This window comes from Trachinotus anak, unplaced genomic scaffold (assembly GCF_046630095.1).
Source record: "Trachinotus anak isolate AG129_WGS33_773 ecotype Australia unplaced genomic scaffold, CSIRO_AGI_Tana_v1 ptg000020l, whole genome shotgun sequence".
NCBI classification, from domain to species: domain Eukaryota; kingdom Metazoa; phylum Chordata; class Actinopteri; order Carangiformes; family Carangidae; genus Trachinotus; species Trachinotus anak.
In genome coordinates this window covers 8,950,280-8,974,509 of record NW_027273871.1, presented here as the reverse complement: position 1 = coordinate 8,974,509, position 24,230 = coordinate 8,950,280, and the positions used below count along the sequence as shown (strand labels likewise).

General features: G+C 44.8%; 2 protein-coding genes across 3 annotated transcripts; one reads left to right on the top strand and one right to left on the bottom strand.

The window, feature by feature from the left end:
- Window positions 1-1,955: 1,955 nt before the first annotated feature.
- Window positions 1,956-9,499, bottom strand: sra1 (steroid receptor RNA activator 1). The gene is made up of 6 exons (XM_071506120.1): window positions 9,243-9,499; window positions 7,580-7,690; window positions 7,386-7,472; window positions 7,138-7,307; window positions 3,481-3,589; window positions 1,956-3,388 (listed from the first exon to the last, which is right to left on the bottom strand). Exons 1-6 carry the CDS (start codon window positions 9,265-9,267, stop codon window positions 3,135-3,137), a joined length of 756 nt encoding a protein of 251 aa, XP_071362221.1. The 5' UTR covers window positions 9,268-9,499; the 3' UTR covers window positions 1,956-3,134.
- A 1,444-nt stretch (window positions 9,500-10,943) lies between these two features.
- Window positions 10,944-24,078, top strand: apbb3 (amyloid beta (A4) precursor protein-binding, family B, member 3). Of its 2 annotated transcripts, none has more exons than XM_071506118.1 (12): window positions 10,944-11,335; window positions 15,791-15,954; window positions 16,506-16,561; window positions 17,000-17,048; window positions 17,841-17,990; window positions 18,877-19,004; window positions 19,553-19,667; window positions 19,899-19,980; window positions 20,057-20,140; window positions 20,482-20,597; window positions 20,676-20,855; window positions 21,533-24,078. In XM_071506118.1, the coding sequence occupies exons 1-12, from the start codon at window positions 11,287-11,289 to the stop codon at window positions 21,785-21,787; spliced, it is 1,428 nt and encodes a 475-aa protein (XP_071362219.1). In that variant the 5' UTR covers window positions 10,944-11,286; the 3' UTR covers window positions 21,788-24,078. The 2 variants fall into 2 exon arrangements, with proteins under 2 accessions (XP_071362219.1, XP_071362218.1); XM_071506117.1 differs by having other exon boundaries at window positions 10,945-11,335; window positions 16,503-16,561.
- Window positions 24,079-24,230: the final 152 nt, after the last annotated feature.

Here is a 24,230-nt window from a genome sequence, read left to right as displayed (position 1 = left end):
CTGTGGCTGCTCCTGACTCTTCATCACTAGCTGCTCCTGACTCTTCATCACTAGCTGCTCCTGACTCTTCATCACTGTGGCTGCTCCTGACTCTTCATCACTGTGGCTGCTCCTGACTCTTCATCACTGTGGCTGCTCCTGACTCCTCATCACTAGCTGCTCCTGACTCTTCATCACTGTGGCTGCTCGTGACCCTTCATCACTGTGACTGCTCCTGACTCTTCATCACTAGCTGCTCGTGACCCTTCATCACTGTGACTGCTCCTGACTCTTCATCACTGTGGCTGCTCCTGACTCTTCATCACTGTGACTGCTCCTGACTCTTCATCACTGTGGCTGCTCCTGACTCTTCATCACTAGCTGCTCCTGACTCTTCATCACTGTGGCTGCTCCTGACTCTTCATCACTGTGACTGCTCCTGACTCTTCATCACTGTGGCTGCTCCTGACTCTTCATCACTAGCTGCTCCTGACTCTTCATCACTGTGGCTGCTCGTGACTCTTCATCACTGTGACTGCTCCTGACTCTTCATCACTAGCTGCTCCTGACTGTTCATCACTGTGACTGCTCCTGACTCTTCATCACTGTGGCTGCTCCTGACTCTTCATCACTGTGGCTGCTCCTGACTCTTCATCACTAGCTGCTCCTGACTCTTCATCACTGTGGCTGCTCCTGACTCCTCATTACTAGCTGCTCCTGACTCTTCATCACTAGCTGCTCCTGACTCTTCATCACTGTGGCTGCTCCTGACTCTTCATCACTAGCTGCTCCTGACTCTTCATCACTGTGGCTGCTCCTGACTCCTCATCACTAGCTGCTCCTGACTCCTCATCACTAGCTGCTCCTGACTCTTCATCACTAGCTGCTCCTGTCTGTTCATCACTGTGACTGCTCCTGACTCTTCATCACTGTGGCTGCTCCTGACTCTTCATCACTAGCTACTCCTGACTCTTCATCACTGTGGCTGCTCCTGACTCTTCATCACTGTGGCTGCTCCTGACTCTTCATCACTAGCTGCTCCTGACTCTTCATCACTGTGGCTGCTCCTGACTCTTCATCACTGTGACTGCTCCTGACTCTTCATCACTGTGGCTGCTCCTGACTCTTCATCACTAGCTGCTCCTGACTCTTCATCACTGTGGCTGCTCGTGACTCTTCATCACTAGCTGCTCCTGACTCTTCATCACTGTGACTGCTCCTGACTCTTCATCACTAGCTGCTCCTGACTGTTCATCACTGTGACTGCTCCTGACTCTTCATCACTGTGGCTGCTCCTGACTCTTCATCACTGTGGCTGCTCCTGACTCTTCATCACTAGCTGCTCCTGACTCTTCATCACTGTGGCTGCTCCTGACTCCTCATTACTAGCTGCTCCTGACTCTTCATCACTAGCTGCTCCTGACTCTTCATCACTGTGGCTGCTCCTGACTCTTCATCACTAGCTGCTCCTGACTCTTCATCACTGTGGCTGCTCCTGACTCCTCATCACTAGCTGCTCCTGACTCTTCATCACTAGCTGCTCCTGTCTGTTCATCACTGTGGCTGCTCGTGACCCTTCATCACTGTGACTGCTCCTGACTCTTCATCACTGTGGCTGCTCCTGACTCTTCATCACTAGCTACTCCTGACTCTTCATCACTGTGGCTGCTCCTGACTCTTCATCACTGTGGCTGCTCCTGACTCTTCATCACTAGCTGCTCGTGACTCTTCATCACTGTGGCTGCTCCTGACTCTTCATCACTGTGGCTGCTCCTGACTCTTCATCACTGTGGCTGCTCCTGACTCTTCATCACTAGCTGCTCCTGACTCTTCATCACTGTGACTGCTCGTGACCCTTCATCACTGTGACTGCTCGTGACCCTTCATCACTGTGACTGCTCATGACTTTGCTGGTGAGCCCACTGACAAATACATTGCATTTCCTGTGACCACTTCATAATAAAAGTCAACGTGTGTTTCAGCACTTAAATGCTTTTAATGTTAAGTTGTACATGGTTTAATACTGCTGAGCTCTGATCAGTGGGTCATACAGTCAGTCACCATCATGTTACCTAATCCACTGACAGTGACTCAACAAATGTATTTAAATGAACATCATCATGATGGTCACTTTAAAACCTTGTTACCATGAAATGAGCAGCCCAACAAAACTGGACCAGGGATTTACAGGGTTAGGATCAGGTCTCTGGGGACCTGATGTTCCAGATACCTAAACATGATGAATAAAAACACTCAGAAAATCAAAGATGCTCCAACATAGAAAGGAAAGAGAAAGAGATGTATTCCCACATAAAAGGTTTGATCTAAAACCAGTTCATGATTCACTTCATCACAGTCTGAACCTGTAAATTGAGCTGTACTGTCACTCCAGAGAAGGTCCAGACAGAGCAGGGACACGGGGATTCTGGGTGTTAGGAGCTTGTCTCTAGGTGTGAAGTGGTTCTTCATGAGACCAGAGATCAGGATGCAGTCTAGAGTCCAGACTTTTGAGCATCAAGAGTATTTAGAGCCCAGAGTTCAAGTCTAAAAAACAGAATTTAGACTCTAGAATCTAAAGTTCAGAGACCAGAGCTGAAGGTCCACAGTCTCGAGTCAAAAATCTGAAGACCAGAGTTTAGAGTCTAGAGACCAGAGTAGAACACCCAGCAGCAGCAGCAGCAGCAGCAGCAGCAGCAGCAGCAGCAGCGCCCTCTGGTGCCACATGTGGTAATCACAGGAAACTGGTGCTTTAAATTCTGTGAGGCTCAGACTGGAGGCAGCGCGGCTCCTGAAACTACACAACAAACATCATCTCCTGGTCATCACGTCAGGACAAACCACCGCGCGCGTGCGTGCGTGCGTGTGTGTGTTGGGGGGGCACCTATCACCATCAGCTGTTTCCAGGTGAAATAGTTGCATAATGTTGCTTTAATGTCCAAACTTCAGAGTCCAGATTCAGTCAAGCCCAGACCAGAAGAACAGAAGTTCTGTCCCATACCAAATCACAGAACTCCTACCTGCTCCTGGGGTTCTGACCTTTGACCTTCTGCTGATGTGTGAATATAAGGATCATCATCTCAAGGTCCTGGTTTTGATCAGAACAGTTAACATTTGTCAAGAGAAGAAAGAAACCTGCAGGATTAAAAGAGGCAGGACTAGGAGACTGGTTCCTGGACTGGTTCTGCAGAGTTCTTCACTGGTTCTGCAGCGTCCTGGACTGGCTCTGCAGCATCCTGGACTGGTGGTTCTGCAGGTTTCTGGAGAGGTCCTAAGAATTCTGGACTCAGCTTTCGCGTCTCAGCGATGAGTCGCTTGACTCCAACCATCCACTGGCTGACCTCCGTCACATGATCGACCATCAGAGAGCGATGGATCTCATCAGCTGCGTCCCAGTGACCCAACTGCAACTCTGAGAGACAGACAGGTAAGTGTTCAGACAGGCAAATACTGAGGCAGGTAGACAGATGGTGACACAGACAGGTGTGTGATGAGACAGGTCACCTTGAGCCAGGGTGTCCATGCGTCTCCTGACAGGTAGGCTCAGTCTACCTGACCTCCAGCTCTCCTCCAGGAGGCGAAGCCTCTTTGCCACATCATTACACACCTGATCCTGCAGACAGGTCAAAGGTTACAGCGTCGGTCAAAGTCTGACTCGTCTGAACAGACCTGGTGCAGAGTCAGACCATGTCCCAGATCACTACATCCACTACTACTACTACTACTGCTACTACATCTACTACCACTACTGCTGCTACTACATCCACCACTACTACTACTACTACTGCTACTACATCTACTGCTACTACTATATCTACTACTACATCTACTACTACTGCTACTACTACATCTACTACGACTACTGCTACTACTACTGCTACTACTACTACTACTACTGCTACTACTACTACTACTACATCTACTACTACTGCTGCTACTATATCCACTACTACTGTTACTATATCTACTACTACTGCTACGATGGAAAGCCATTTGAGCATTTATTGATATCAGGCATCAGTTTCCTTCACTAGTTTGGTCTTTGTCAGCACTAGTTGGACATTTTGTCACACTAGTTGACCAAAAACTCCTACTAGTGACTCCTTTGCAGCAACTAGTGGCACTTTTGTTGAACTAGTTCCACTACACTCCTTACTAGTGATGCCAGGAGCTGCACTAGTAGCAGCAAAATCCAAACTAGTCAGCTTTTTTACAGACGAGTGGCCCTCTGGACCAAATTAGTAACACTTAAAGCCTTACTAGTTAACTAGTAAGCTGCAAAAGCAGCACTCGTAAGCAACTGCGCACCACTAGTGAGACATTTGTTTGACATGTTGGACTTTTTGTCGCGCTAGTTAACATGTTCATGATGTGATGAAATTTCACTAGTTAACATGTATGGCAGTTGCTGCACTTCACTAGTTAACTAGTGACACACACATGTTAACTAGTAAGCACATTTGTCTAACTAGTAAGATGTAAACGTCAACTAGTGTGGCGAACATGACAAAAAGTCCAACATGTCAAACAAATGTCTCAGTAGTTGTGTACAGTTGCTCACTAGTGCTGCGCAAGGCTTTACATGTTCATTACAGAGTCTCACTAGTGACATAAAATGCTGTCCACTAGTTAACTAGTGAGGTAAAAAACAATGTCACTAGTTGACTAGTGAATCTTTTTGGACCTAACTAGTGAACTAGTATGAGAATATGTGTAACTAGTTAACTAGTAAAGTCCAAAAAGACCCAAACTAGTGTAACTAGTTGGCTTTTTTGGCTCTTACTAGTTACACTAGTAACATTTTGATCTTCAAAAGACAGCCACACTAGTATGACTAGTGGACATTCTGGCCCTTACTAGTTGACTAGTGACTCTTTTTGAACCTCACTAGTTAACCAGTAAGGTCAAATCATCATCTACTAGTGTAACTAGTGAGCATTTGGGACTCTACTAGTTAACTAGTAAGCATTCTGAGCCACACCAGTTTGCTAGTAGAGTCTAGATAGTCCTTAGCTCGTTAACTTGAGAAGATTTTTGCTTTGACTAGTTAACATGTAAGCTGCAGCATGCAGCCACTAGTTTACTAGTTGCGGTTCCTCGGGGCAACATGTTAACTAGTGCAAAACATGCAAATGAAGTGGGCGGGATAATGACAAAATCCTGAGACCTAATTCGTTGACATTTTAAATTTTGAATTGGAGAGCCAACAGGAAGCCTCAATTCCTGTTTCTGTCCACCTCCTCATTAGCATTTGGTGTAACTTGTGTGACTAGTGCGCATTTTGGCTTTCATTAGTACAACTAGTAACATGTTTTGCCTCACTAGTTAACTCATAAAGTCAAAAGACACTTCAACTAGTTTGACTAGTGAGTATTTTGGCTGTCACTAGTTCAACCAGTAAACATTTTTAGCATCACTAGTTAACTAGTGAGGTCAAAAGGCTTTAACTAGTGTGACTAATGAGGATTTGAGTTTCCACTAGTTCAACTAGTAAACATTTTACACAATTTTTGGGCCTCACTAGTTAACTAGTAAACATTTTGAGCCTCACTAGTTAACTAGTAATTTCAAAAGATGCTTTAACTAGTTAACTAGTAAGGTGTAAAATCACAAAGTCACAAACTTGTTACACTAGTGAGGATTTTGGCTCTCACTAGTTAACTAGTGCCAAAAAATTGTAGGTTACTAGTAAACTAGTGAGGGGAATAGCTGCTACTAGTTTACATGTCGGAGCTTTTGCAGCTTACTAGTTAACTAGTAAGGCTTTAAGTGTTACTAGTTTGGTCCAAAGGGCCACTAGTCTGTAAAAAAGCTGACTAGTTTGGATTTTGCTGCTACTAGTGCAGCTCCTGGCATCACTAGTAAGGAGTGTAGTGGAACTAGTTAGACAAAAGTGCCACTAGTTGCTGCAAAGGAGTCACTAGTAGGTGTTTTTGGTCAACTAGTGTGACAAAATGTCCAACTAGTGCTGACAAAGACCAAACTAGTGAAGGAAACTGATGCCTGATATCAAGGATATGGAATAAATGCTCAAATGGCTTTCCATACTGCTACTATATCTACTATTACTGCTACTATATCCACTACTACTGCTACTACTATATCTACTACTACTACTACTATATCCGCTACCACTGCTACTACATCTACTACTACTATATCTGCTACTAATACTACGACATCTACTACTACTGCTACATCTACTGCTACGACTACATCTATTACTACTACTACTACATTTACCGTAATTTCCGGACTATAAGCCGCTACTTTTTTCACACGCTTTGAACCCTGCGGCTTAAACAACGATGCGGCTAATCTATGGATTTTTACGGGCTAACAGCCTCCAGGGGGCGAAAGTGACATTGAGAGCGACAACGAAAGAGAGACTGAGAAAGTGTGTGACGAAGTCATTCTGAGGCTGTTCAGTTCCGACACTGAAGACGACGACTTCAGTGGTTTTAGTGCGCAGGAGGAAGATGAAGATAGGGATCAGTGACTTTTCTGGTAGGCTAACGGCCTACGGCTGGTAGGCTGTTTTTTTTTTTTTTTTTAACCAGTCTTGTTACTGCTGTGACTGCTTGTTACTACCGTGTTACAGGCACTGTTCGGAAAAAAGCACTTATTAAAATAAAAATAAAAATAATCTTTCTGTGTAAATATCTCATGTTACAACGTGGACACCTGCGGCTTATAAAGAGGTGCGGCCTATATATGTACAAATTCTTTTTTCTTTTTCAATTTAGTTGGTGCGGCTTATATTCAGGTGCGCTCAATAGTCCGGAAATTACGGTACTACTACTACTACTACAGCTACTATTACTGCTACTACTACTACATCTACTACATATTCTACTATATCTACTACTTCTATGTATTCTCCATTCACAGTCTTTGATGAGTCAACTGTTTCTGTTCCTGTCGACAGTGTCACTGGTTTCACAGTAAAGGTCTACCTTTACCTTCACATTAAATGCTTTTATTTTGAAACAGGAAATGATGAACACATGATCAGCTGTATCTAATGTATTCTGCTGAAAAGCCTCAAATGTTCTCAGTTAAACCAGCTGAACACCTGTGTTTCTGTTTGACAGAGAAGCAGCTGATTGGTCCTCAGGTGAGACTCACTGATCCAGACCAGGTGATTCTGTCTGAACTCACTTTAACAGTCTGCCTGCAGGCGGCCAGCGCTTGGTCCAACACCAACACCACCACCTCCACATCAGGCTCACTCTCTGACTGCTCTGACTGGCTGCTGTAGGCCTCTCTCTGACTTCTCATTGGCCCTGAAAGAGGAGGGGGCGTGGCCATGCAGCCAGGTGGAGGTCGAGCTGTAATGAGTTCAGAGACATGTAAGAACATAAAGTTAGATGACATCAGCACTCCTCAAATAAAAACCAGTTTCTTACCTGGGTGTAGAGGGGGAGGGGCTACACCACACAGGGGTGGGGCCAGAGGGTTGGAGGAGGGAGGAATAGGGGGCGGGGCTCCGGCACCTGTGGAGCGATCAGAGACAAGCTGTTTGACAGGTACAGACAAGTGTAGACAAGTGCAGACAGGTGTGGACATGTACGGACAGGTAGGGACAGGTGTGTTCTCTTACCTGAAGGAGATGGAGCTGCTCTCTTGTTGAGGAGGTTCCTCTGTGGTCCACGGGCGTTCTGGAGGCCATACGAGAACTGAGGGGGGTCATTCCAGCCCCGCTCCTGGTTACCTTGGCAACACACAGACAGGTGTTTCGTTTAATTACAGGATAATTCAACATTTAGAGAAACAGTTTTCTTCTCTTCTCTTTATGAGAGTGAGATGAGAAGAACATAAATTCATGATCGTTGTCATCATTGATTAATTTTCTAAATATTATTATTTTTCCAGGTTCCAGTTCTTGGAGTTAAATTAAATACAAAACACAGCTGACAACAGTGAGCAGTGGTCCACCAAAGACACAAGGACAAAGGACATACACCAAAAAAAGATATGATAAAATATACAAATGTTCTGTGAGATAAATACATACATGTTTACAAAATGAGGACTGAAACCATGACAGTTCCCACACGCTCTAAGCTGTTTTAACCTACTGTCGAACTCTTCTCCATCAACTAAAGCAAATATATTCCGTTTACTGTGACATGTGACAAAGCATCAAATCATTTCATTAGAAAAGAATCAGAGAATCTTTAGATTTCCCACCACAAATTTTACCCAGAATTGAATGTGACAAAAACTTGATTACCAAAATAATTATTTTTATGTTAATCAACTCCAATATAAATCCAATTTGATTTCTGGACTTAAATAACTGCTATAATGCTATTACGCGCTGAATAAATGGGGATGGAAAAATCATCAGGACAACCACTAATAAGCTTCCCTTACATTCATAATTACTTTTTGACGTATTGTCTTTATGCCGAATTGAAAACAACACCGAGTCATTCGTAAATACTTTAAGTTATCTTAACAAGTACGTCTTTCTCTTTTGCATCCCTCAGGGAACATTAACTTTCCAGATTTTTGAATGCAGTTCGTCGAATCGTTTTGTTATGGTTATATATTACTCGTATTCGTGGGATCGAAGAAACCGGACGCCGCAGCCTTACAGAGCAGACACTCAGCAAAGAAGTGCACAAACATCTCCTGTCAATACCTGGGCCGCAGGTTACGGTGAAACTACGGCCTGTCATTTAAATGGCAGGTAAGTCCAACCAAACCAAGAATTTTGTCTGTCTTTCCATTCAGGACAACGTGACTTGACACATTTAGGAATCGACAGGTTCTGCCAGTAAATTCTGCACTTAGATTACAAACACACAAAATCTTATGATGCAACGTTGGACTTAATATGCACCATATAATAGTCACTTTAACTGCTGTACTCCTATCGATCGTTAGTAAAAACAACAAGGCAACCTGTAATAAACCCTCGATGTTTACCTAAATAGTAAATGTTTGGAGAATCATTCCTGTGCCGAACTAAAGGCAACATACGATTAATTAAAAAATGCCTTAATTATCTTTATAAAGTGTTTACTTCTTTCTTAGAGGCTAAACGGAACTTTAACTTGCCAAATTTCTGAATGCAGTTCGTCACTCCCTTTCGTCAGTGCGCCATAGCGCTCATTCCAGGATCTAACCAGCCAAACTTTTGTTCTAGCCGTTAGCCTTACCTGACAGAAACTCATTCAAGACTGCATTAACATTATTAACATTTCCCATCAACTTTAATCGTCACCGTCAGAAGCTGGTCAGTGACAGCAACGCACCTGGTTTGATGTACATGTCCTCCATGTTGGACTCCACCGTGTCAAATAACTAGAGCTTCTTCGTCCCGGTGAGGAAGCTAAGCTAACGGCTAACCCGAAGAGTTAAAACAACGTCAAAGGTTAGAGGAAACCTCGGGATACAATTAATATTTCATTAAACAGTCATACAGTGTCTTCTTGTTACCATTACGGTGTTTTGTTTACTTTAAATAAAACTCATCATTGAAACGACACTAAACTAAATAACTTCCGTTCAAATATCAAAATAAGACCTGCTGGAGGTTCACAGAGTTTACAACTGGTTCTCCTGCTGTACATTTGTCTTTTTTCTCATGTATTTGTCCTTTTCTGTGGACAGTATGCAGTAGCTCTTCGTATATACTCACACTACATACTAAACTCTGTGGATCATGATATAAGCAGCAGTTCATGTCAGCCTTCAGACTGAAGTGTTACAACTAGTTAAGAGCAAATATCAATAAACCTCATAGCTTAAAGAGTGATGACGTCTTTTGACCTTTTTTAATTATATGTATCTTTCATCAACATTATGTATCAAGTATAAGCAAGTAAGTAAGAAAAACTGCGACAACAACACGAGTTTGACAACATCCAGGTGTTATTTAATAATGATAATAATAATTATTATTATTATTAATATTATTGTGAAAATAGCAATGTATTGAATGTATGGATGCTGAGATTTCGTTCTACAGTTACGTTGAACTTTAGGCTTTTACTTTGTAGGAGAACCGCACCCTGCCGACAAAACATTTCCGGGACACGTGGCTCCTCTGACGTCACCAAGCGCAGCCTGACCTCTGGAGAGCTTCAGGTAAAAATATGTTGAGATGATGAAATCCTTTGATTATTAAAGTCCTGTTACTGTCTGTGTCTAATCACCAGTGTTGGGGAAGCTGCTCAGAAAGCAGAGCTACTGCAGGAAGAATCTAGTTTACTAGAGCTACTTCACTACTGTGTAAACAATGAGATACTTGACAATGTGATGTGAAATGATAACAAAATGTAATATAAAAAATCACATACCAACTTGTTCTGAGGTCAGACATAAAATATAAAAATAAAAAAGACCCCACTGTTTATGGGAAAGTGTGAAGATTGTCAGTTTTGATTTTGTAAACAATAACTGCTTCAATGTGACCTGATGATTCTTCCTTCATTCAGGACGTTTGTCCATGATGACGTTGTTGCTGTGTGATCACTGAAAAACACAAACATACACACGAAGCTTTTGCACATGAACTACACAGAGGTTCAGTGTGTGGTGATGATGTATTAGTGGTGTATTACCTGGTCAGGATGAAAGAAAAATTGGGCGGGGCTGATCACGGGGGTTCAATTACAGTAGATAAGAAAGGTTATCATGTAAATAAAAAACATTAATTTCCTGTAATTAGCCCAAAATTATTTATAAATTGAAATAAAAATGGAAAAAAGTGATTGAACGACTTGAATCACTGTGCACATATGACTGTAGCTGAACTACCAGCAAGTTACTGTAGAATGTAGATGAACTACTAGTTTACATTTAATCTGGTGAACGCAAAAACATTTTAGTGTGTAGATGTTATAAAAATGTATTTTTAATGTCATGCTTTTTACAGTGAAGGGCAAGTGAGGCAGGAAGTCAGAGAGGGAGGGGAGAGATGACATCAGCAGGAGGAGGAGAGAGAGGAGAGAGGGAGGGAGGGAGGCAGAGGAGGAAAACAGCATCCTTCATCAGACAGAGAGGAGAAAGAGAGGACGAGTGAGAGAGGAGGGACAAATGAGAGGAGAGAGAGAGGAAACCGCGGGACGGAGAGAAAGCAAGGGAGAAGAAGAAGACTGATGGTGTCGACTGAGAGAGGGACAGACGGAGGGACGAGAGACCCTGAGACAGAGAGACAGAGAGAGAGAGAGAGAGAGACGAGCAGGAGGAGGCTTTAACGTCAGTCATCTGGGCCTGTGTGTGAGTGAGTGTGTGTGTGTGTGTGTGAGAAAGTGTGTGATCAGCTGATTGGAACACACGTTGGAGGGCAGAGCCATGATGGGCAAGGATTACATGTTGGCCATCATCATAGTCAACTATGACGGTAAGACACACACACACAGACACACATACATATACACACACAGAGGTCCCTGTAATCCCACAGGCTTATGAGGACTGTCCCCTGTCTGCAGCCTCTGTGTTGTTTACATGTTGTAACCTGGTTTATGAAGCAGCTGGAACACTAATGTAAAAATGGGAGATGGTGGTTTGAGCAGGGCTTGTTAAACCTGCTGGGAGGCCCTGAGGCTAATGAGCTGAGGGCCCCTGGAGACCTAACAACCAATGCCAACATGGGAAAGGCGCAGGGGGAGATGGCTGTGATGAGCTAGCTAAATTTGGAGTCTTTTCTCTCCTCAGTGACTCTTTACTGAATGAAATATCGGGTGTAGTAAACAGTCCAGTACAAAAATTAAGAGCATGTTCCCAGATAGCTAGCATCACAGTTAGCTTGACAGCTACAGGAGTGCACCAACCAGCCCTGGGAGTGTTCACTACATCACCACATTTATAGAACCAAATATTTGCTATATATGCACAGATGCACCGACACATCAGTTACTCCTCGTCCTAGAAGGTTAAAGGTGAAAACAAAAAGTCAGCTGGAGGCTGAATCATTTCCTTGTTCACTCATTCACCACTCCCTACATAACGCTCAACCACTCAGTAGTGGGCAGTAAGTTCAGATTTCACACACTTGCTAATCATCTTCATTTTGTGTCATCACTGTCAGCTGTAGAGTCACTGAACTGTAGAGAACTGCATTGTGGGATTGCTGGCAGAGAGTAAGTAAACTGGAAGTTTTGAGGCTCTATGTAGCAGATACATTCACTCACTCAGAGTTCATGATTTCATGATTTCAGACACAGGAAGTGATTAGAACCACCTGATGGAGCTGATGTTAGCTTAATTAGCTAGCTAGCTACAGCTGATGAAATCTGATATTTCCAGTTTTCATTTCAGTAAAAATTGATGGTTGCTTACTTAAAATAAGCAGCTGCTTTTGTTTGTGTCTGTCTGACATCAGGGGCCCATTGAGCTAAAAATACTAAAGCTGTGTCCCAGTTCAGGGGCCACATGCTTCAGACACTGCATCTGAAGACCAACTGCGTCACAGCAGAGACCAGACTGTCCCAGTTCAGAGGCTCCTTCAGGTGTGTCCTTCTTTTCCTGGACAACGAAGGCTCCGACAGGTGGTTCATGGTCCAATATATCCCAAGATTCATTGTGCGTCAGTGATGAAAATCTGTCATCAAACAGCACAGACAGAGTCTGAGGATCACACTGTTAATGTCAGTGTAGTGTTCCAGCTCAGTTCACCAGTAACGGTACAACTGTTTTAAAACCAAAGACCTGAAAACCTCAAGTTACTTTGAAGAAAAGTTATGTGTTGTCATGGTTGCTAGGCAACAGGAGCTGTGCTTTGCAATGCCAATTTGCGGTTGACAGCTACGAAGGGCCACACCTTCATACACCACGTCAATGAAGGATGTGGCCCCTGAGCTGGGATACAGCTCATGAGTTGTGATGACACCGTTACCATGGTGAACTGTGTATGTGATGTTCTACGATGGAACGATCGTCAGGTTAGCAACCGTTACTGAGGAGGGACGGGGCTCAGTGAATGTCCTGTTACAGCATTTTGACCTTCTGATAGGTGGCTGGATACCCTTTGTCTGTCATATGACCTCAAAAGGTCAGGACCTCACTAAGATAGAAGTAAGACACACACACACACACACAGCCATGAGGAATTGTGGGTGGAGACAGAAGGACGTGGAGGGTCAGGACACATGGAGGACAGTGTTTCACAGATGTCCGCTCAGTTAGTTTTCCTTTTATCGGGCAGAACTGGTTTATGTGGGTTGTTACAGCTCAGTTACTGAATCAGAACAGTTTCCACATATCAAAGGTTTGTCTGTGGACAAACGTTTCTGTTTTAAAGAGGCTGATGACGAGTGAAAAGGAAACGTGTCCGGAGGAAGAGTCACAGCTGTGACCGATGATGAGCTCAGAGAGACTGAGGTCTGACCTTCATCAGTCTGACAGGAGACGGAGACTCTGGTGAAGGCTTGATGAGTGTTTCATGGTTCATTTCTTTAATCTGGACGATCTGATATTCACACGTGGTCTCTGAGTGAGGACTCGGTCTGGAGTTGAAAACATCACACTGCTCACAGGGGGAGATCTGAATTATCAGATGGGAATGACTTCCCTCCAAACACAGCGACCCCATCCGTGACCTACGCCGATGACACGCCCACTCAGTCTGTGACCCTCCAGTTTCTACCTCATGACCCTAAAGGTGACGTCCCAGTACATCAGCTGATCCCTGTCCAACCCACTGGTTCACCTCTGTGGTGGATGGATTTCACCTGCTGACTGTGGGTCCTTCTGCCGGTCAGTGTGTATTGACCATTACACCGCCCCTCCCCCGCTCCGCTCACATCAGCGTCTCACAATCAGCTGATCCAGCGTTTTGTGTCTGTGAGGGTTTATTAATTATTCAGCTCCTCTTTCCTGTCGTCCTGTTCAGTTTGACCTCTGATGACCCTGCTGCAGCTGGACAATATCACGAACACACAACACAACACAACACAACTCAACGCGTGTGACGTAGAGAACAGGTGTTTTTCTGACCCTCATCAAGCTCCACCAATCAAAAGCTTCTATTTACCTGAAGATTAGAGATGGGTTGGGGCTGATTTGTTGTGTTCTTGTGGTACTCTCCTCTCACTCCTCAGTCAGACCTGAACCACATGTTGATCTGGTTCAGTGTGACATCACTTCCTGATGACGTCATCATCTCTGATGTCCCTCCACAATAAAGCTCCAGAGAAACAGAGGCTACAGAACTTCACTGAGAATCCTCCTGTTTTTCAGTTTCCTTCAGTATCACAGTGAAACAGTGATGTTGTCTGAACATCAGGATTCACTGCAGACAGGAGCTGATCACAGCTGATCACAGCTGATTCAGCTGCTGGTGATGAGACAGTTTGTCTCCATGGAGACAGATACAGGTTATTATAAGAGCTGTATATGAAACTTTACATTGCGATGACACAAACTTTAAAATCTCTTTTCTAGCCTCTGGTTTTACACATATAAAGATGGATGGAATACAAATCCATAGTATAAAGGTGTCAGTGAACAGTGAGTGTGACAGGGACCAACTGACTGCAGGGCTGAGTGGAGGCGTCACATCTATTAAATGTACAACTTGTAGTTTTCTGCTGCTCTCCATCAAAACCATTATAAAAGTTGGAGATGGAGTTTGGTGACATCATGAAGCAGTGTGGGATCATGGGAATTGTAGTTTCCCCCTGGTCTGGATCCTTCAGTGTCAGTGGTTCAGGAGGTTTTGACCTGGAGCTGAATTCTCCACAGAGTCTCCTCCTCTCCACAACAACCAGAGCAGCTGATTAGAACCAGTAAAAACACTGAATCAAACTGGTTCACAGTTAAAGTCAGTGATTGGTCGACACTCCTCAGTGACACAGGGCATCTCTGATTGGCTGGAGCTGAGCTGTCTAATATTTCCTCAGCTTATTTGTCTGATAACTTCAGATCCAGACGTCCAACAACTAAAATCCTTCATCTGGTTCAGATACAGAGCTGAAAACCACCAAGGTGGAGAAACAGGATCTGATACACATGAGCAGAGAGGATATGACATCACTGACAGGCAACCAATGAGATGGAGCGTTACCGTGATTAAAGTCACAGATTTCTCTGTTTGAGAACTGATGGAAACATTTATGATGATGAAGATCACAACTCCACATGTAAAACAGAGGTCTGGTTGATTTAAAGAGGAACAGGTACAGGTGAGAACTTTAAACATCCATAGTTGTTGTCCGTGGAGTCGTCTCCATGGTAACATTAAAACACCTGAGCTCTAGTTCCACCACTCAGGACATTTTAACCCAAACAGAAGCAGCAGCATCATCAGGATGTTTTAACTAAGACTCTTATTCACACTCTCCTCTGTACATTCACAGACACATTTACTCTGATGAAAATCTACAACAGACACTTCAATTTAATGTACACAAGACAGAACTGATACAGTCCACGCGTGGTGTGGACTGACTGCAGACCCACTCACTCTGAAAACAGTGATACATGATGATACATGAGCTGCTGGTTAATGAAAGTGGTCCCAGCATCATGTGCCAGCAGAGAGTATCAGCTTCCTGTCAGCTGATTGGACAAGAGCTGGTTAGAGATGTAATCAGTGCACCCACCTGTCCTCAGCACCAGGTCTCTGAATGATGTTTCAGGAGCTGTGGGTGAAGGAGTGTGTGGAGTGTGTGTGGAGTCACATCGTACAACTACACCTCTGTGGGTGTGTCCCCAAGGACCCGGAGGAACCTGATGTCAGCAGTGATTAGCATCACTAGCATGTTCAGATCATTAGGGTGGTGGCTAACAGCTGCTGTGAGTTTTATCTTCACATTGCTCAGAATGAAGGACAGATGTTTTACTGTCTCTGCAGACAACATCTGGACTGACCAGAACCTGCTGCTGGACCCAGACCTTCCCTCAGGCTGGAGAACCATCAAAGACTCCACAGGAACTTACTACTGGCATGTTCCCACTGGCGCCACCCAGTGGCAACACCCCCGCCTCACTGGGACGCCCCAGGCACTGGACACACAGGTTAGACCAAGTTAGACCAGGTAAGCCCAGGTTAGACCAGGTTAGACCAGGTTACACCAAATCAGACCAGGTTAGACCAGGTTAGACCAAATCAGACCAGGTTAGACCATGTTAGATCAGGTAAGACCAGGTTAGACCAGGTTAGACCAAATCAAACCAGATTAGACCAGGTTAGACCAAATTAGACCAGGTTAGACCAAATTAGACCAAATTAGACCAAATCAGACCAGGTTAGACCAGATTAGACCAGATTAGACCAGGTTAAACCAGATTAGACTAGATTAGGCCAGGTTACAGACACATTAGTTCACTCTCTGAAGTTTAGAACACATTACAGCTGATAAAACTCAATAGAACAGTTAAGCCATATTAGAACAGATAGAACATGTTAGAACAGAGAAGACACAGAGAACAGATACAGCAGGTTAGAACCTGTTCATTTAACCCAGTTAGTCTGGGTTAGCTGAGTTAGCTCAGATTTGTTCAAATTGGTTCGCTGCAGAGGCAGACAATTGGAGTTTGTCTTCTTCTGTGGTGTTGTGTCTCAGCAGGCAGAAGCTGGGCAGCAGAGCTCCAACAGTCAGACAGATGAACCACCTGAGGGCAGGTAATGCTCACACATTTATTTACCACACACTCAATGACATAACACATTCCCTCGTCCCAACCTCAACCTAAACCTGAATCCTAAAAACAAGTCTTAAACCTCAGACTCAGCCGTTTGAAGTTGTGAAGACCAGCCAAAATGTACCAACATGTCCTCACAATGCTAAAATGTCCTCACAATTCCAAAATGTCCTTGCAATGCAAAAATATACTCACTGTCAAAATGTCCTCACAAAATGTCCTCATAATGCCAAAATCTCCTCATGTTGAAGAAATGTCCGACTGTTTCAGGTTTGATTTCTCAAACTGGTCCTTATCAAGATGGCAATACAAGCTTACACACAGACACACACGTCCCTGTAATTCTACAGGCTTATTAGGACCTTTTGCACTTTATTGTTTACATTGTGTGACACATGAATTTTGTCTTTTCCCTCAGGTCTTCATGGCATGAAGATTATCTCACTAACCACGACCCTGACTCCAAGGTATGACCTCTGCCACAACAACAACAACAACAACAATAATGATAATAATAGATCTATAAAAGTGTGTGTAGATTTATCAGCGGTTTAGTCATATCTCACGACCCTTTTTTTACTCACTTGTCATTTCTTACCTAAATGACCTCTGACCTCTTGTCTGTGTTATGTATAATTAAATGTACAGAAATGCTGAAAATAGAATAAAATGGTACCAGTTTATATTTCTAAATATAATTAGAGCATCATGTCTCACAGTCTGTGGTCCTGATTCTTGAAACTATGAACAAACACAGTGGCGTCCATCTTGTTTATAGAAGCAGAAAGTATCTTCGGTGTCCTCCAGCTGTGATGTCAGAGGAAGGTGAAGATGACATCATGGGCAGTGTAACTGGTACAAACTGATAAAATAAATAAAGTGACGTTCTTCTTTGCTTCAGAGCAGCGAGTCCACTCCATTGTGGTGGTCTAATCTCTCTCTCTCTCTCCTGGTTTGTGTCTACCTCTCTCTACCATAGTTTTACATTAATCTGGCATTAATCTGATTTAATCTTTCTCTGTCTCTCTCTCTCTCTGTGTCCTGGTTTCCATGTTTGTCACCCAACAACTCACTGACCACTTTATCTCATCATCTGTCTCCCTTTCCACCTGTCTCTCTCTCTCTGCCTGTCTCTCTCCACCTGTCACTCTCTCTCTCTGCCTGTCTCTCTCTCTCCACCTGTCTCTCTCTCTCTCTCCACCTGTTTCTCTCTACTCTCGCCCTACCTGTCTGTCTCTTTCCACCTGTCTGTCTGTCAGTGTTTTGCGGTGCGTTCACTGGGCTGGCTGCAGGTGGAGGAGGAGGACCTGTCTCCCGGTCGCAGCAGTCTCGCTGTCAGTAACGTCATCCAGCAGCTGTCTCACTGCAGCAGCCCCGAGCAAAGAGACAGGCTGGGAGCCTCGGGGGAGGTGAGACACCTGCTGAACCTGTCTGTCAGTCTAGAGTCTGGATCCATCACAGTTTTAGCTCCGTCTTCTGAGGCTGAGTATCTGAACAGCGTTTTCCTCTGGCAAATGCTTCTTCAGAGAAATTCTGCTCATGGTTTTGTTTCTATGACAACATATGATAGACTAGCATCGCCCCTTTGCTTTACTGTTGGTTTGACTACACGGCTAACAACACGCTAACAACACGCTAACAACAAGCAGACAACAAGCTTCTGCTCCATTGCCTTGGTTACCAGGGCGACGACTCCCGCCCCATTGGACAGTCTGACAGCACTGAGCAGCTCCTTCAGTGACAGGCTGCTGCTCCACGGTGTGTGAAGGAGAGATACCGCAAGTCTTTCCTTCCAGCTGCCGTCAGACTTTACAACAAACACTGTGCTCAGTAACACACACCAGAAACAGACAACTCACCACCGTAACAACCTCATGCATTAGCTACTGTTGTTGTAAATATGTAATTTTTTGTATCTATATATTTAGTACATTATTATATTGTTATTATTTATCGTTCTAAATATTTGTTATTGCAGTTTCTGCAGCTTTCCTGTTCTCTGCACTGCCACTTTGCTGCTGTAACACAGTGAATTTCCCCACTGTGGGACTGATAAAGGATCTTATCTTATCTTATCTTATCTTATCTGATTGGTTGCCTGAACAGAAGCTGCAGTGACGACACCAGCACCCTTCTGAGAGAAGCTTTCTGAAAACAGACAGAACAGTGTTAGCATCAGGCCTGTTTAAAGTATCAGGATCTGGTTTACACCATCAGGATCTGGTTTAGACCAGTTCAGGCTGTCAGAATCTGGTTTTTGGTGTCCACTGTACCAACCTGTCTGTCTGTGTGCAGGGTCGAGAGATGATGCTGGTTCTGAAGAAAGACACTCTCACCTTGTTGGACCCTTTAGACCACACCCCCCTCCACTGTCAGCCAATCATCAACATCCGTGTCTGGGGGGTGGGCTGCAACAATGGCAGGTAAGCCAATCAGACCTGTCAGTCCACCTGTCTCTTTGTCTGTCTGTTCTGCTGAGGGCTTTTACAGCAGTGTATAGTGTTGCCATGACAACACTTTTTTATGTTGTCATGAGATGTTATTGTTGTTTTCATGATATAAAATCGACTCATCGTTACGCAGATCAGTTGTCATCATATGGTTAAAGTAGAAGTGTCTCCTGTTGTCTCATCAGTTTATTGTTTTACAAAGAAAAAAAAAATCTGTTGTTTTACTAAACGACTTTAAACACAAACTCACCTTTCACTTTGTTTACCTGTCTGTTCGCACTAACACTGTCACTCTCTCTGTTTCTTTAACACGTCCCCCCCCCACCCCCCACCCCATCTGGGCAGGGACAGGTAAACCACTCTACCTTTACCTCTTCACACCCAGAGCCATGAACACACAGTTAAACTCACCCTCCACCTCCTCTATACGTCAGGGTCATCATCCATTTAACCTGCTGATCACATGATCACCTGGTCCACCACAACCACATGAACACTGTGTGTGTGTGTGGTGTGTTCAGGGACTTTGCTTTCGTGGCGGGAGATAAGGACAGCTGTGTGCTGAAGTGTCACGTGTTTCGCTGCGACGCTCCGGCCAAAGCCATCGCCAGCGCTCTGCATGAGATGTGCTCCAAGGTCAGTGAGTGTGTGCAGACTGTCAGGTGTGTCGTTCACCTTGTTCCTCAGCTTAGTTCAGTGTGTAACGTTATCCAATCAGCAGGAAACACAGCGTCCAGCTGAGGCTGAAGGGAATGTCATTAGTTGTCATTAGACTGTTTGTGATGAAGTAACCTCGACAGGTGTCGACAGGTGCAGAATAATAAACTTCATCACTGACAGTGAACTAACAAACCTTTCTGTCTGTAGATGATGTCAGAGAAGGCGCTGATGAGGCCCTCTCGCTCTCTGACCATGGAGAGTATCTCACCTGAAGACCTGCCCAGACAAGGTGACTTACCTGTGCAATTCTCTGAGATCACCTGCTTCTCTCTGATTGGTTCTTTACTGATTACCTGTTGTTTCAGTGGAGTTTCTGGAGGCGGTGCGGCAGCAGGTCCAGAAGTTTGAGGTCCAATACATCGGTAACCTGCCAGTGTCCAGAGCCATGGGTAGGTCAGAAACACACCTGTTACACCTGAACACACCTGAACACCTGTTACACCTGAACACACCTGTTACACTTGACAACACATTTTACCCCTGAACACAACTGAATACACCTGAACACACCTGAACACAGTGTTTTCTTCATGTGACTGTAGTTTAGACCCTGAATTAGAGACAGGAACTGAAGAGTCTGAGTGAACCTCCTTGTGTCACCGGGATTTTAAAAAACACACCTGCTGTTACCTGCACTAACCACCAGGTGTCACCAAATCATCCAGGACTGTAACTGTGAGTGCAGCTGATGAAACCGTGACGTACCTGTGGGTGTGTCTGTGTGATGCAGGTATGGAGGTGCTGAACAGAGCGATCGAGAGCATCATGAACTCCACAGACAGAGACGACTGGGAGCCGACGGTGATCCACGTCACCGACAACGTCCTATCGCTGTGGAAGGGAGAGGTACTGTCACTTACGTTTAGTCTGCCAGGTCAAAGGTCATCACAGCTCTGTTTAATCTCTGTAACCTGATCCTGACAGGAGGGGGAGGAGCCGTTCTGGGAGTGTCAGGTACGATTCCTCACCTTTCTGGGCGTCGGCCACGACAGCCACACCTTTGCTGTGATCGTTGACGGCGGCACGCAGCGATTCGAGTGTCACGTGTTCTGGTGTGAACCGGACGCAGGAATCATCTCTGAGGCCGTCCAGGCCGCATGTATGGTGAGACATCTGTCTGTCTCTCTGACTGTCTGTCTGTCTCTGCCTCTGTCTGTCTGTCTCTGTCTGTCTGTCTGTCTCTGTCTGTCTCTCTGTCTCTGTCTGTCTCTGTCTGTCTCTCTGTCTCTGTCTCTTTCTGTCTGTCTGTCTGTCTCTCTCTGTCTCTGTCTCTGTCTCTCTGTCTCTGTCTGTCTCTGTCTGTCTCTCTGTCTCTGTCTCTCTGTCTCTTTCTGTCTGTCTGTCTGTCTCTCTCTGTCTCTGTCTCTCTGTTTCTTTATCTCTGTCTGTCTCTGTCTGTCTCTCTGTCTCTGTCTGTCTCTGTCTGTCTCTCTGTCTCTGTCTCTTTCTCTCTGTCTCTCTGTCTCTTTCTGTCTGTCTGTCTGTCTCTCTCTGTCTCTCTCTCTTTCTGTCTCTCTGACTGTCTCTCTCTCTCTGTCTCTCTGACTCTCTCTCTATCTGTCTCTCTCTGTCTCTCTCTCTCTGTCTGACTGTCTCTCTCTCTCTCGCTATCTGTCTCTCTCTGTCTCTGACCGTCTCTCTCACTGTCTCTGTCTTTGGTTGTCAGACAGACAGCATGACTGTCTGTTACTTTAACTCAGCTCAGCTCAGCACTGATTGGTTGCTGGTTTCATGACATCATTTCCTGCAGCTTCCTCTAACCGTCCTTTCCTCTCCGTCAGGTTCAGTATCAGAAGTGTCTGGTGGCTCAGACTCCGCCTCCGAGATCCAAGTCGTGGCGTGAAAACCCATCAAAGGTCAAACGGGCCAACTCCATGGACGGTGCCGCCTTCCCTCCTCTTACATCTCGTTACCATGGCGGCAGCAGCTCCACCATGATGATGCCGAGGATAACGAAGGGAAACAGCAGCAGCGTGAGGAAGGGGATGATGGCGTTCTTTGAAACCTTTCGCAACAAACAGACCGCCACCTCCTAATGATGGGGGCGGGACTGTCAGAGCCATATGTCAGCAGAGGTGGGTCTCTGAGTGGCGTCCAGTCCTCCAGGACTAAGACTCGTTCACAAAGACCACGACGGCGAGGACACCATCCAGACCAACACCTCATTGGCTGAACTCATGGCTCTGGTGGTCTGACCGGTCGACTCTGCCGCCTTCACATCACCAGCGACGCCAACACAACCACAGTCGCCTCGTTTCCTGTTTGTTGGAGCTGAAACTTACCTGAAGTCGTCGTCATGACGTCCGTCTCACCTGACGCTGCCTCAAGGTTTCTGGGTGAACATCACGAAGGTCAGGTGACGAACAGAGGACGTCTGAGATCCTGGACCGCCAACACCTCCTCCTCCTCAGTCCAGATCCCAGGACGACCACGTCATCCAGAGTTCAACCTAAAGAGACAATTATTGAACTGTTATTGATCCGTTATTGATCCGTTACTGATCCGTTATTGTTCACTTATAGATCTGTAATTGATCCATTACTGATCCATTACTGATCCGTTACTGATCAGTTATTGATCCATTACTGATCCGTTATTGATCTTTTATTGATCCGTCATATGACTCAGGATCATTGGACCAGAAACTGAAAATAAAACTAGTGACGTGTCTCAAATCAGGTACTTTAGTCAGTTCACACACTGTAGTACTCTGTGTACTCAGTACACTGACATGTAGTACTCTGCGTATTCACATGCAGCACTCAGTATAGTGCTCAGTGTACTCAGATGTAGTACTCTGTGTACTCACATGTAGTACTCACTGTACTACCAAATGTACTGACATGTAGTACTCGTAATATCACATGTAATACTCAGTGTACTCACATGTAGTACTTGTTGTAGTACTCAGTGTACTCGCTGTAGTACTCAGTGTGCTCAGCGTAGTACTCAGTGTACTCACATGTAGTACTCGTCGTAGTACTCAGTGTAGCGTCGTCTCTGTCGTCCTCTCACTGGACGTGTGGATCGCGTCATGTGACCACGATCACGTGACACTAAAACATCTGCTGCTTTGTTCACTTGACTCTTGAATGAATGTTTTACTTCCTGTGTCATGTGACACGGACATAATGTCGTCATCAGTGTCGACGACGTCTCCTCCTTCCTCTGCCGCCGTTTTCACGTAGTTGATAACGCTGGTGGCCCCTCCCCCTCAGCTACGAAGCCAAGATGGCGTCTGTTGAGGGTGAGAGGGGAGGCAGGTGATGTGAGACACAGCAGGTGGGAGAACGAAAGGAGGAGACCCGAGGTACCTGAAGTCCTCTGACCTCTGACCCCTGACCTCTGATCTCCCCTTTAACAGAGTGAAACGTAGAGACAAGATAGAGAAGAGGAGCATCGTGTGTGTTCTCGCTTCAAGCTTCACATGTAGAGAATCATCAAGAGTCTGACCAGCAGAGGGCAGCAGTGCACTTACTGACTCACCTGTTTATTTTTACCTGTTCAGGTCACAGGAGGGGTGGTAATGTTTCCATGGTTACGCCTGTTCACATGCTGACGGTCTCTGTAAGGATCAATAGATACACAGAGACGTGATCTAAGATTTCATCAAGTCGAATATTAGAAGAATAAAGTTGTGACAGTTTGAAGAAACGCTCCTTGAGTTCGTGAAGATTCCAAACATCATCCTGAAGAAGATTCAACGAATAAAACCTGAATATTGAGAAAAACATAAGAAAAAGAAACATGTTCAGAATAAAGTCCTGATATTTCAGATTTTAAAGGACAAGAACGTTCTTCCTGAACATGACAAATTGATTCTCAGTCTCACAGAGTGGCTCAACCTGTCAGATACGTTTAAGAAGATAAATAAACAAAGACGGTGAAAGCTGTTTACAATCCAAACAACAGTAAAGCAGCAGCCCAACAGTTCTGTCCTGAAACGCCCCAGAGAGCTCCTGAACGCCTCCTGAGGAGGTCAGTGAACGCACCACAAACAAACCCACTTTTATTTCAATGTTATTTTAGTGAAAGTCAGTTTGCATGGACAGCATGGAAAGTCATTGAACATATCCTGGAAACGATTCCATGAAGAGCAGGAACGTTACTGAATGTACAGCTGGACGTGACGTTCACAAACACAACACAGACTCGAACTTACAGTGTAACAGCTGCCTCCTGATTGGCCGAAACACCTGTAGGTAGGAGGAGCTTTAGTGTGAAATATATTCAAGCAGCTGAGTTCAGTCTCTTCATGTCTGTATCTGCACAAAAGAATCGATGATGTCATGAATAAATGAACCAAAAATAAACAACAGAAAATATTTGTCTGGTCCCGACGCTCCTTTAATTCAGGTTTAAACGTTTTCTCTGAGACCAGGTGAGGCTGAGGACACACCTGTCACACCTGGACTTCTGCTTCAAACCTTTAACCTGAATACCTCAAGAGAATATTTTTCATTATATTTCTTCTTTCAA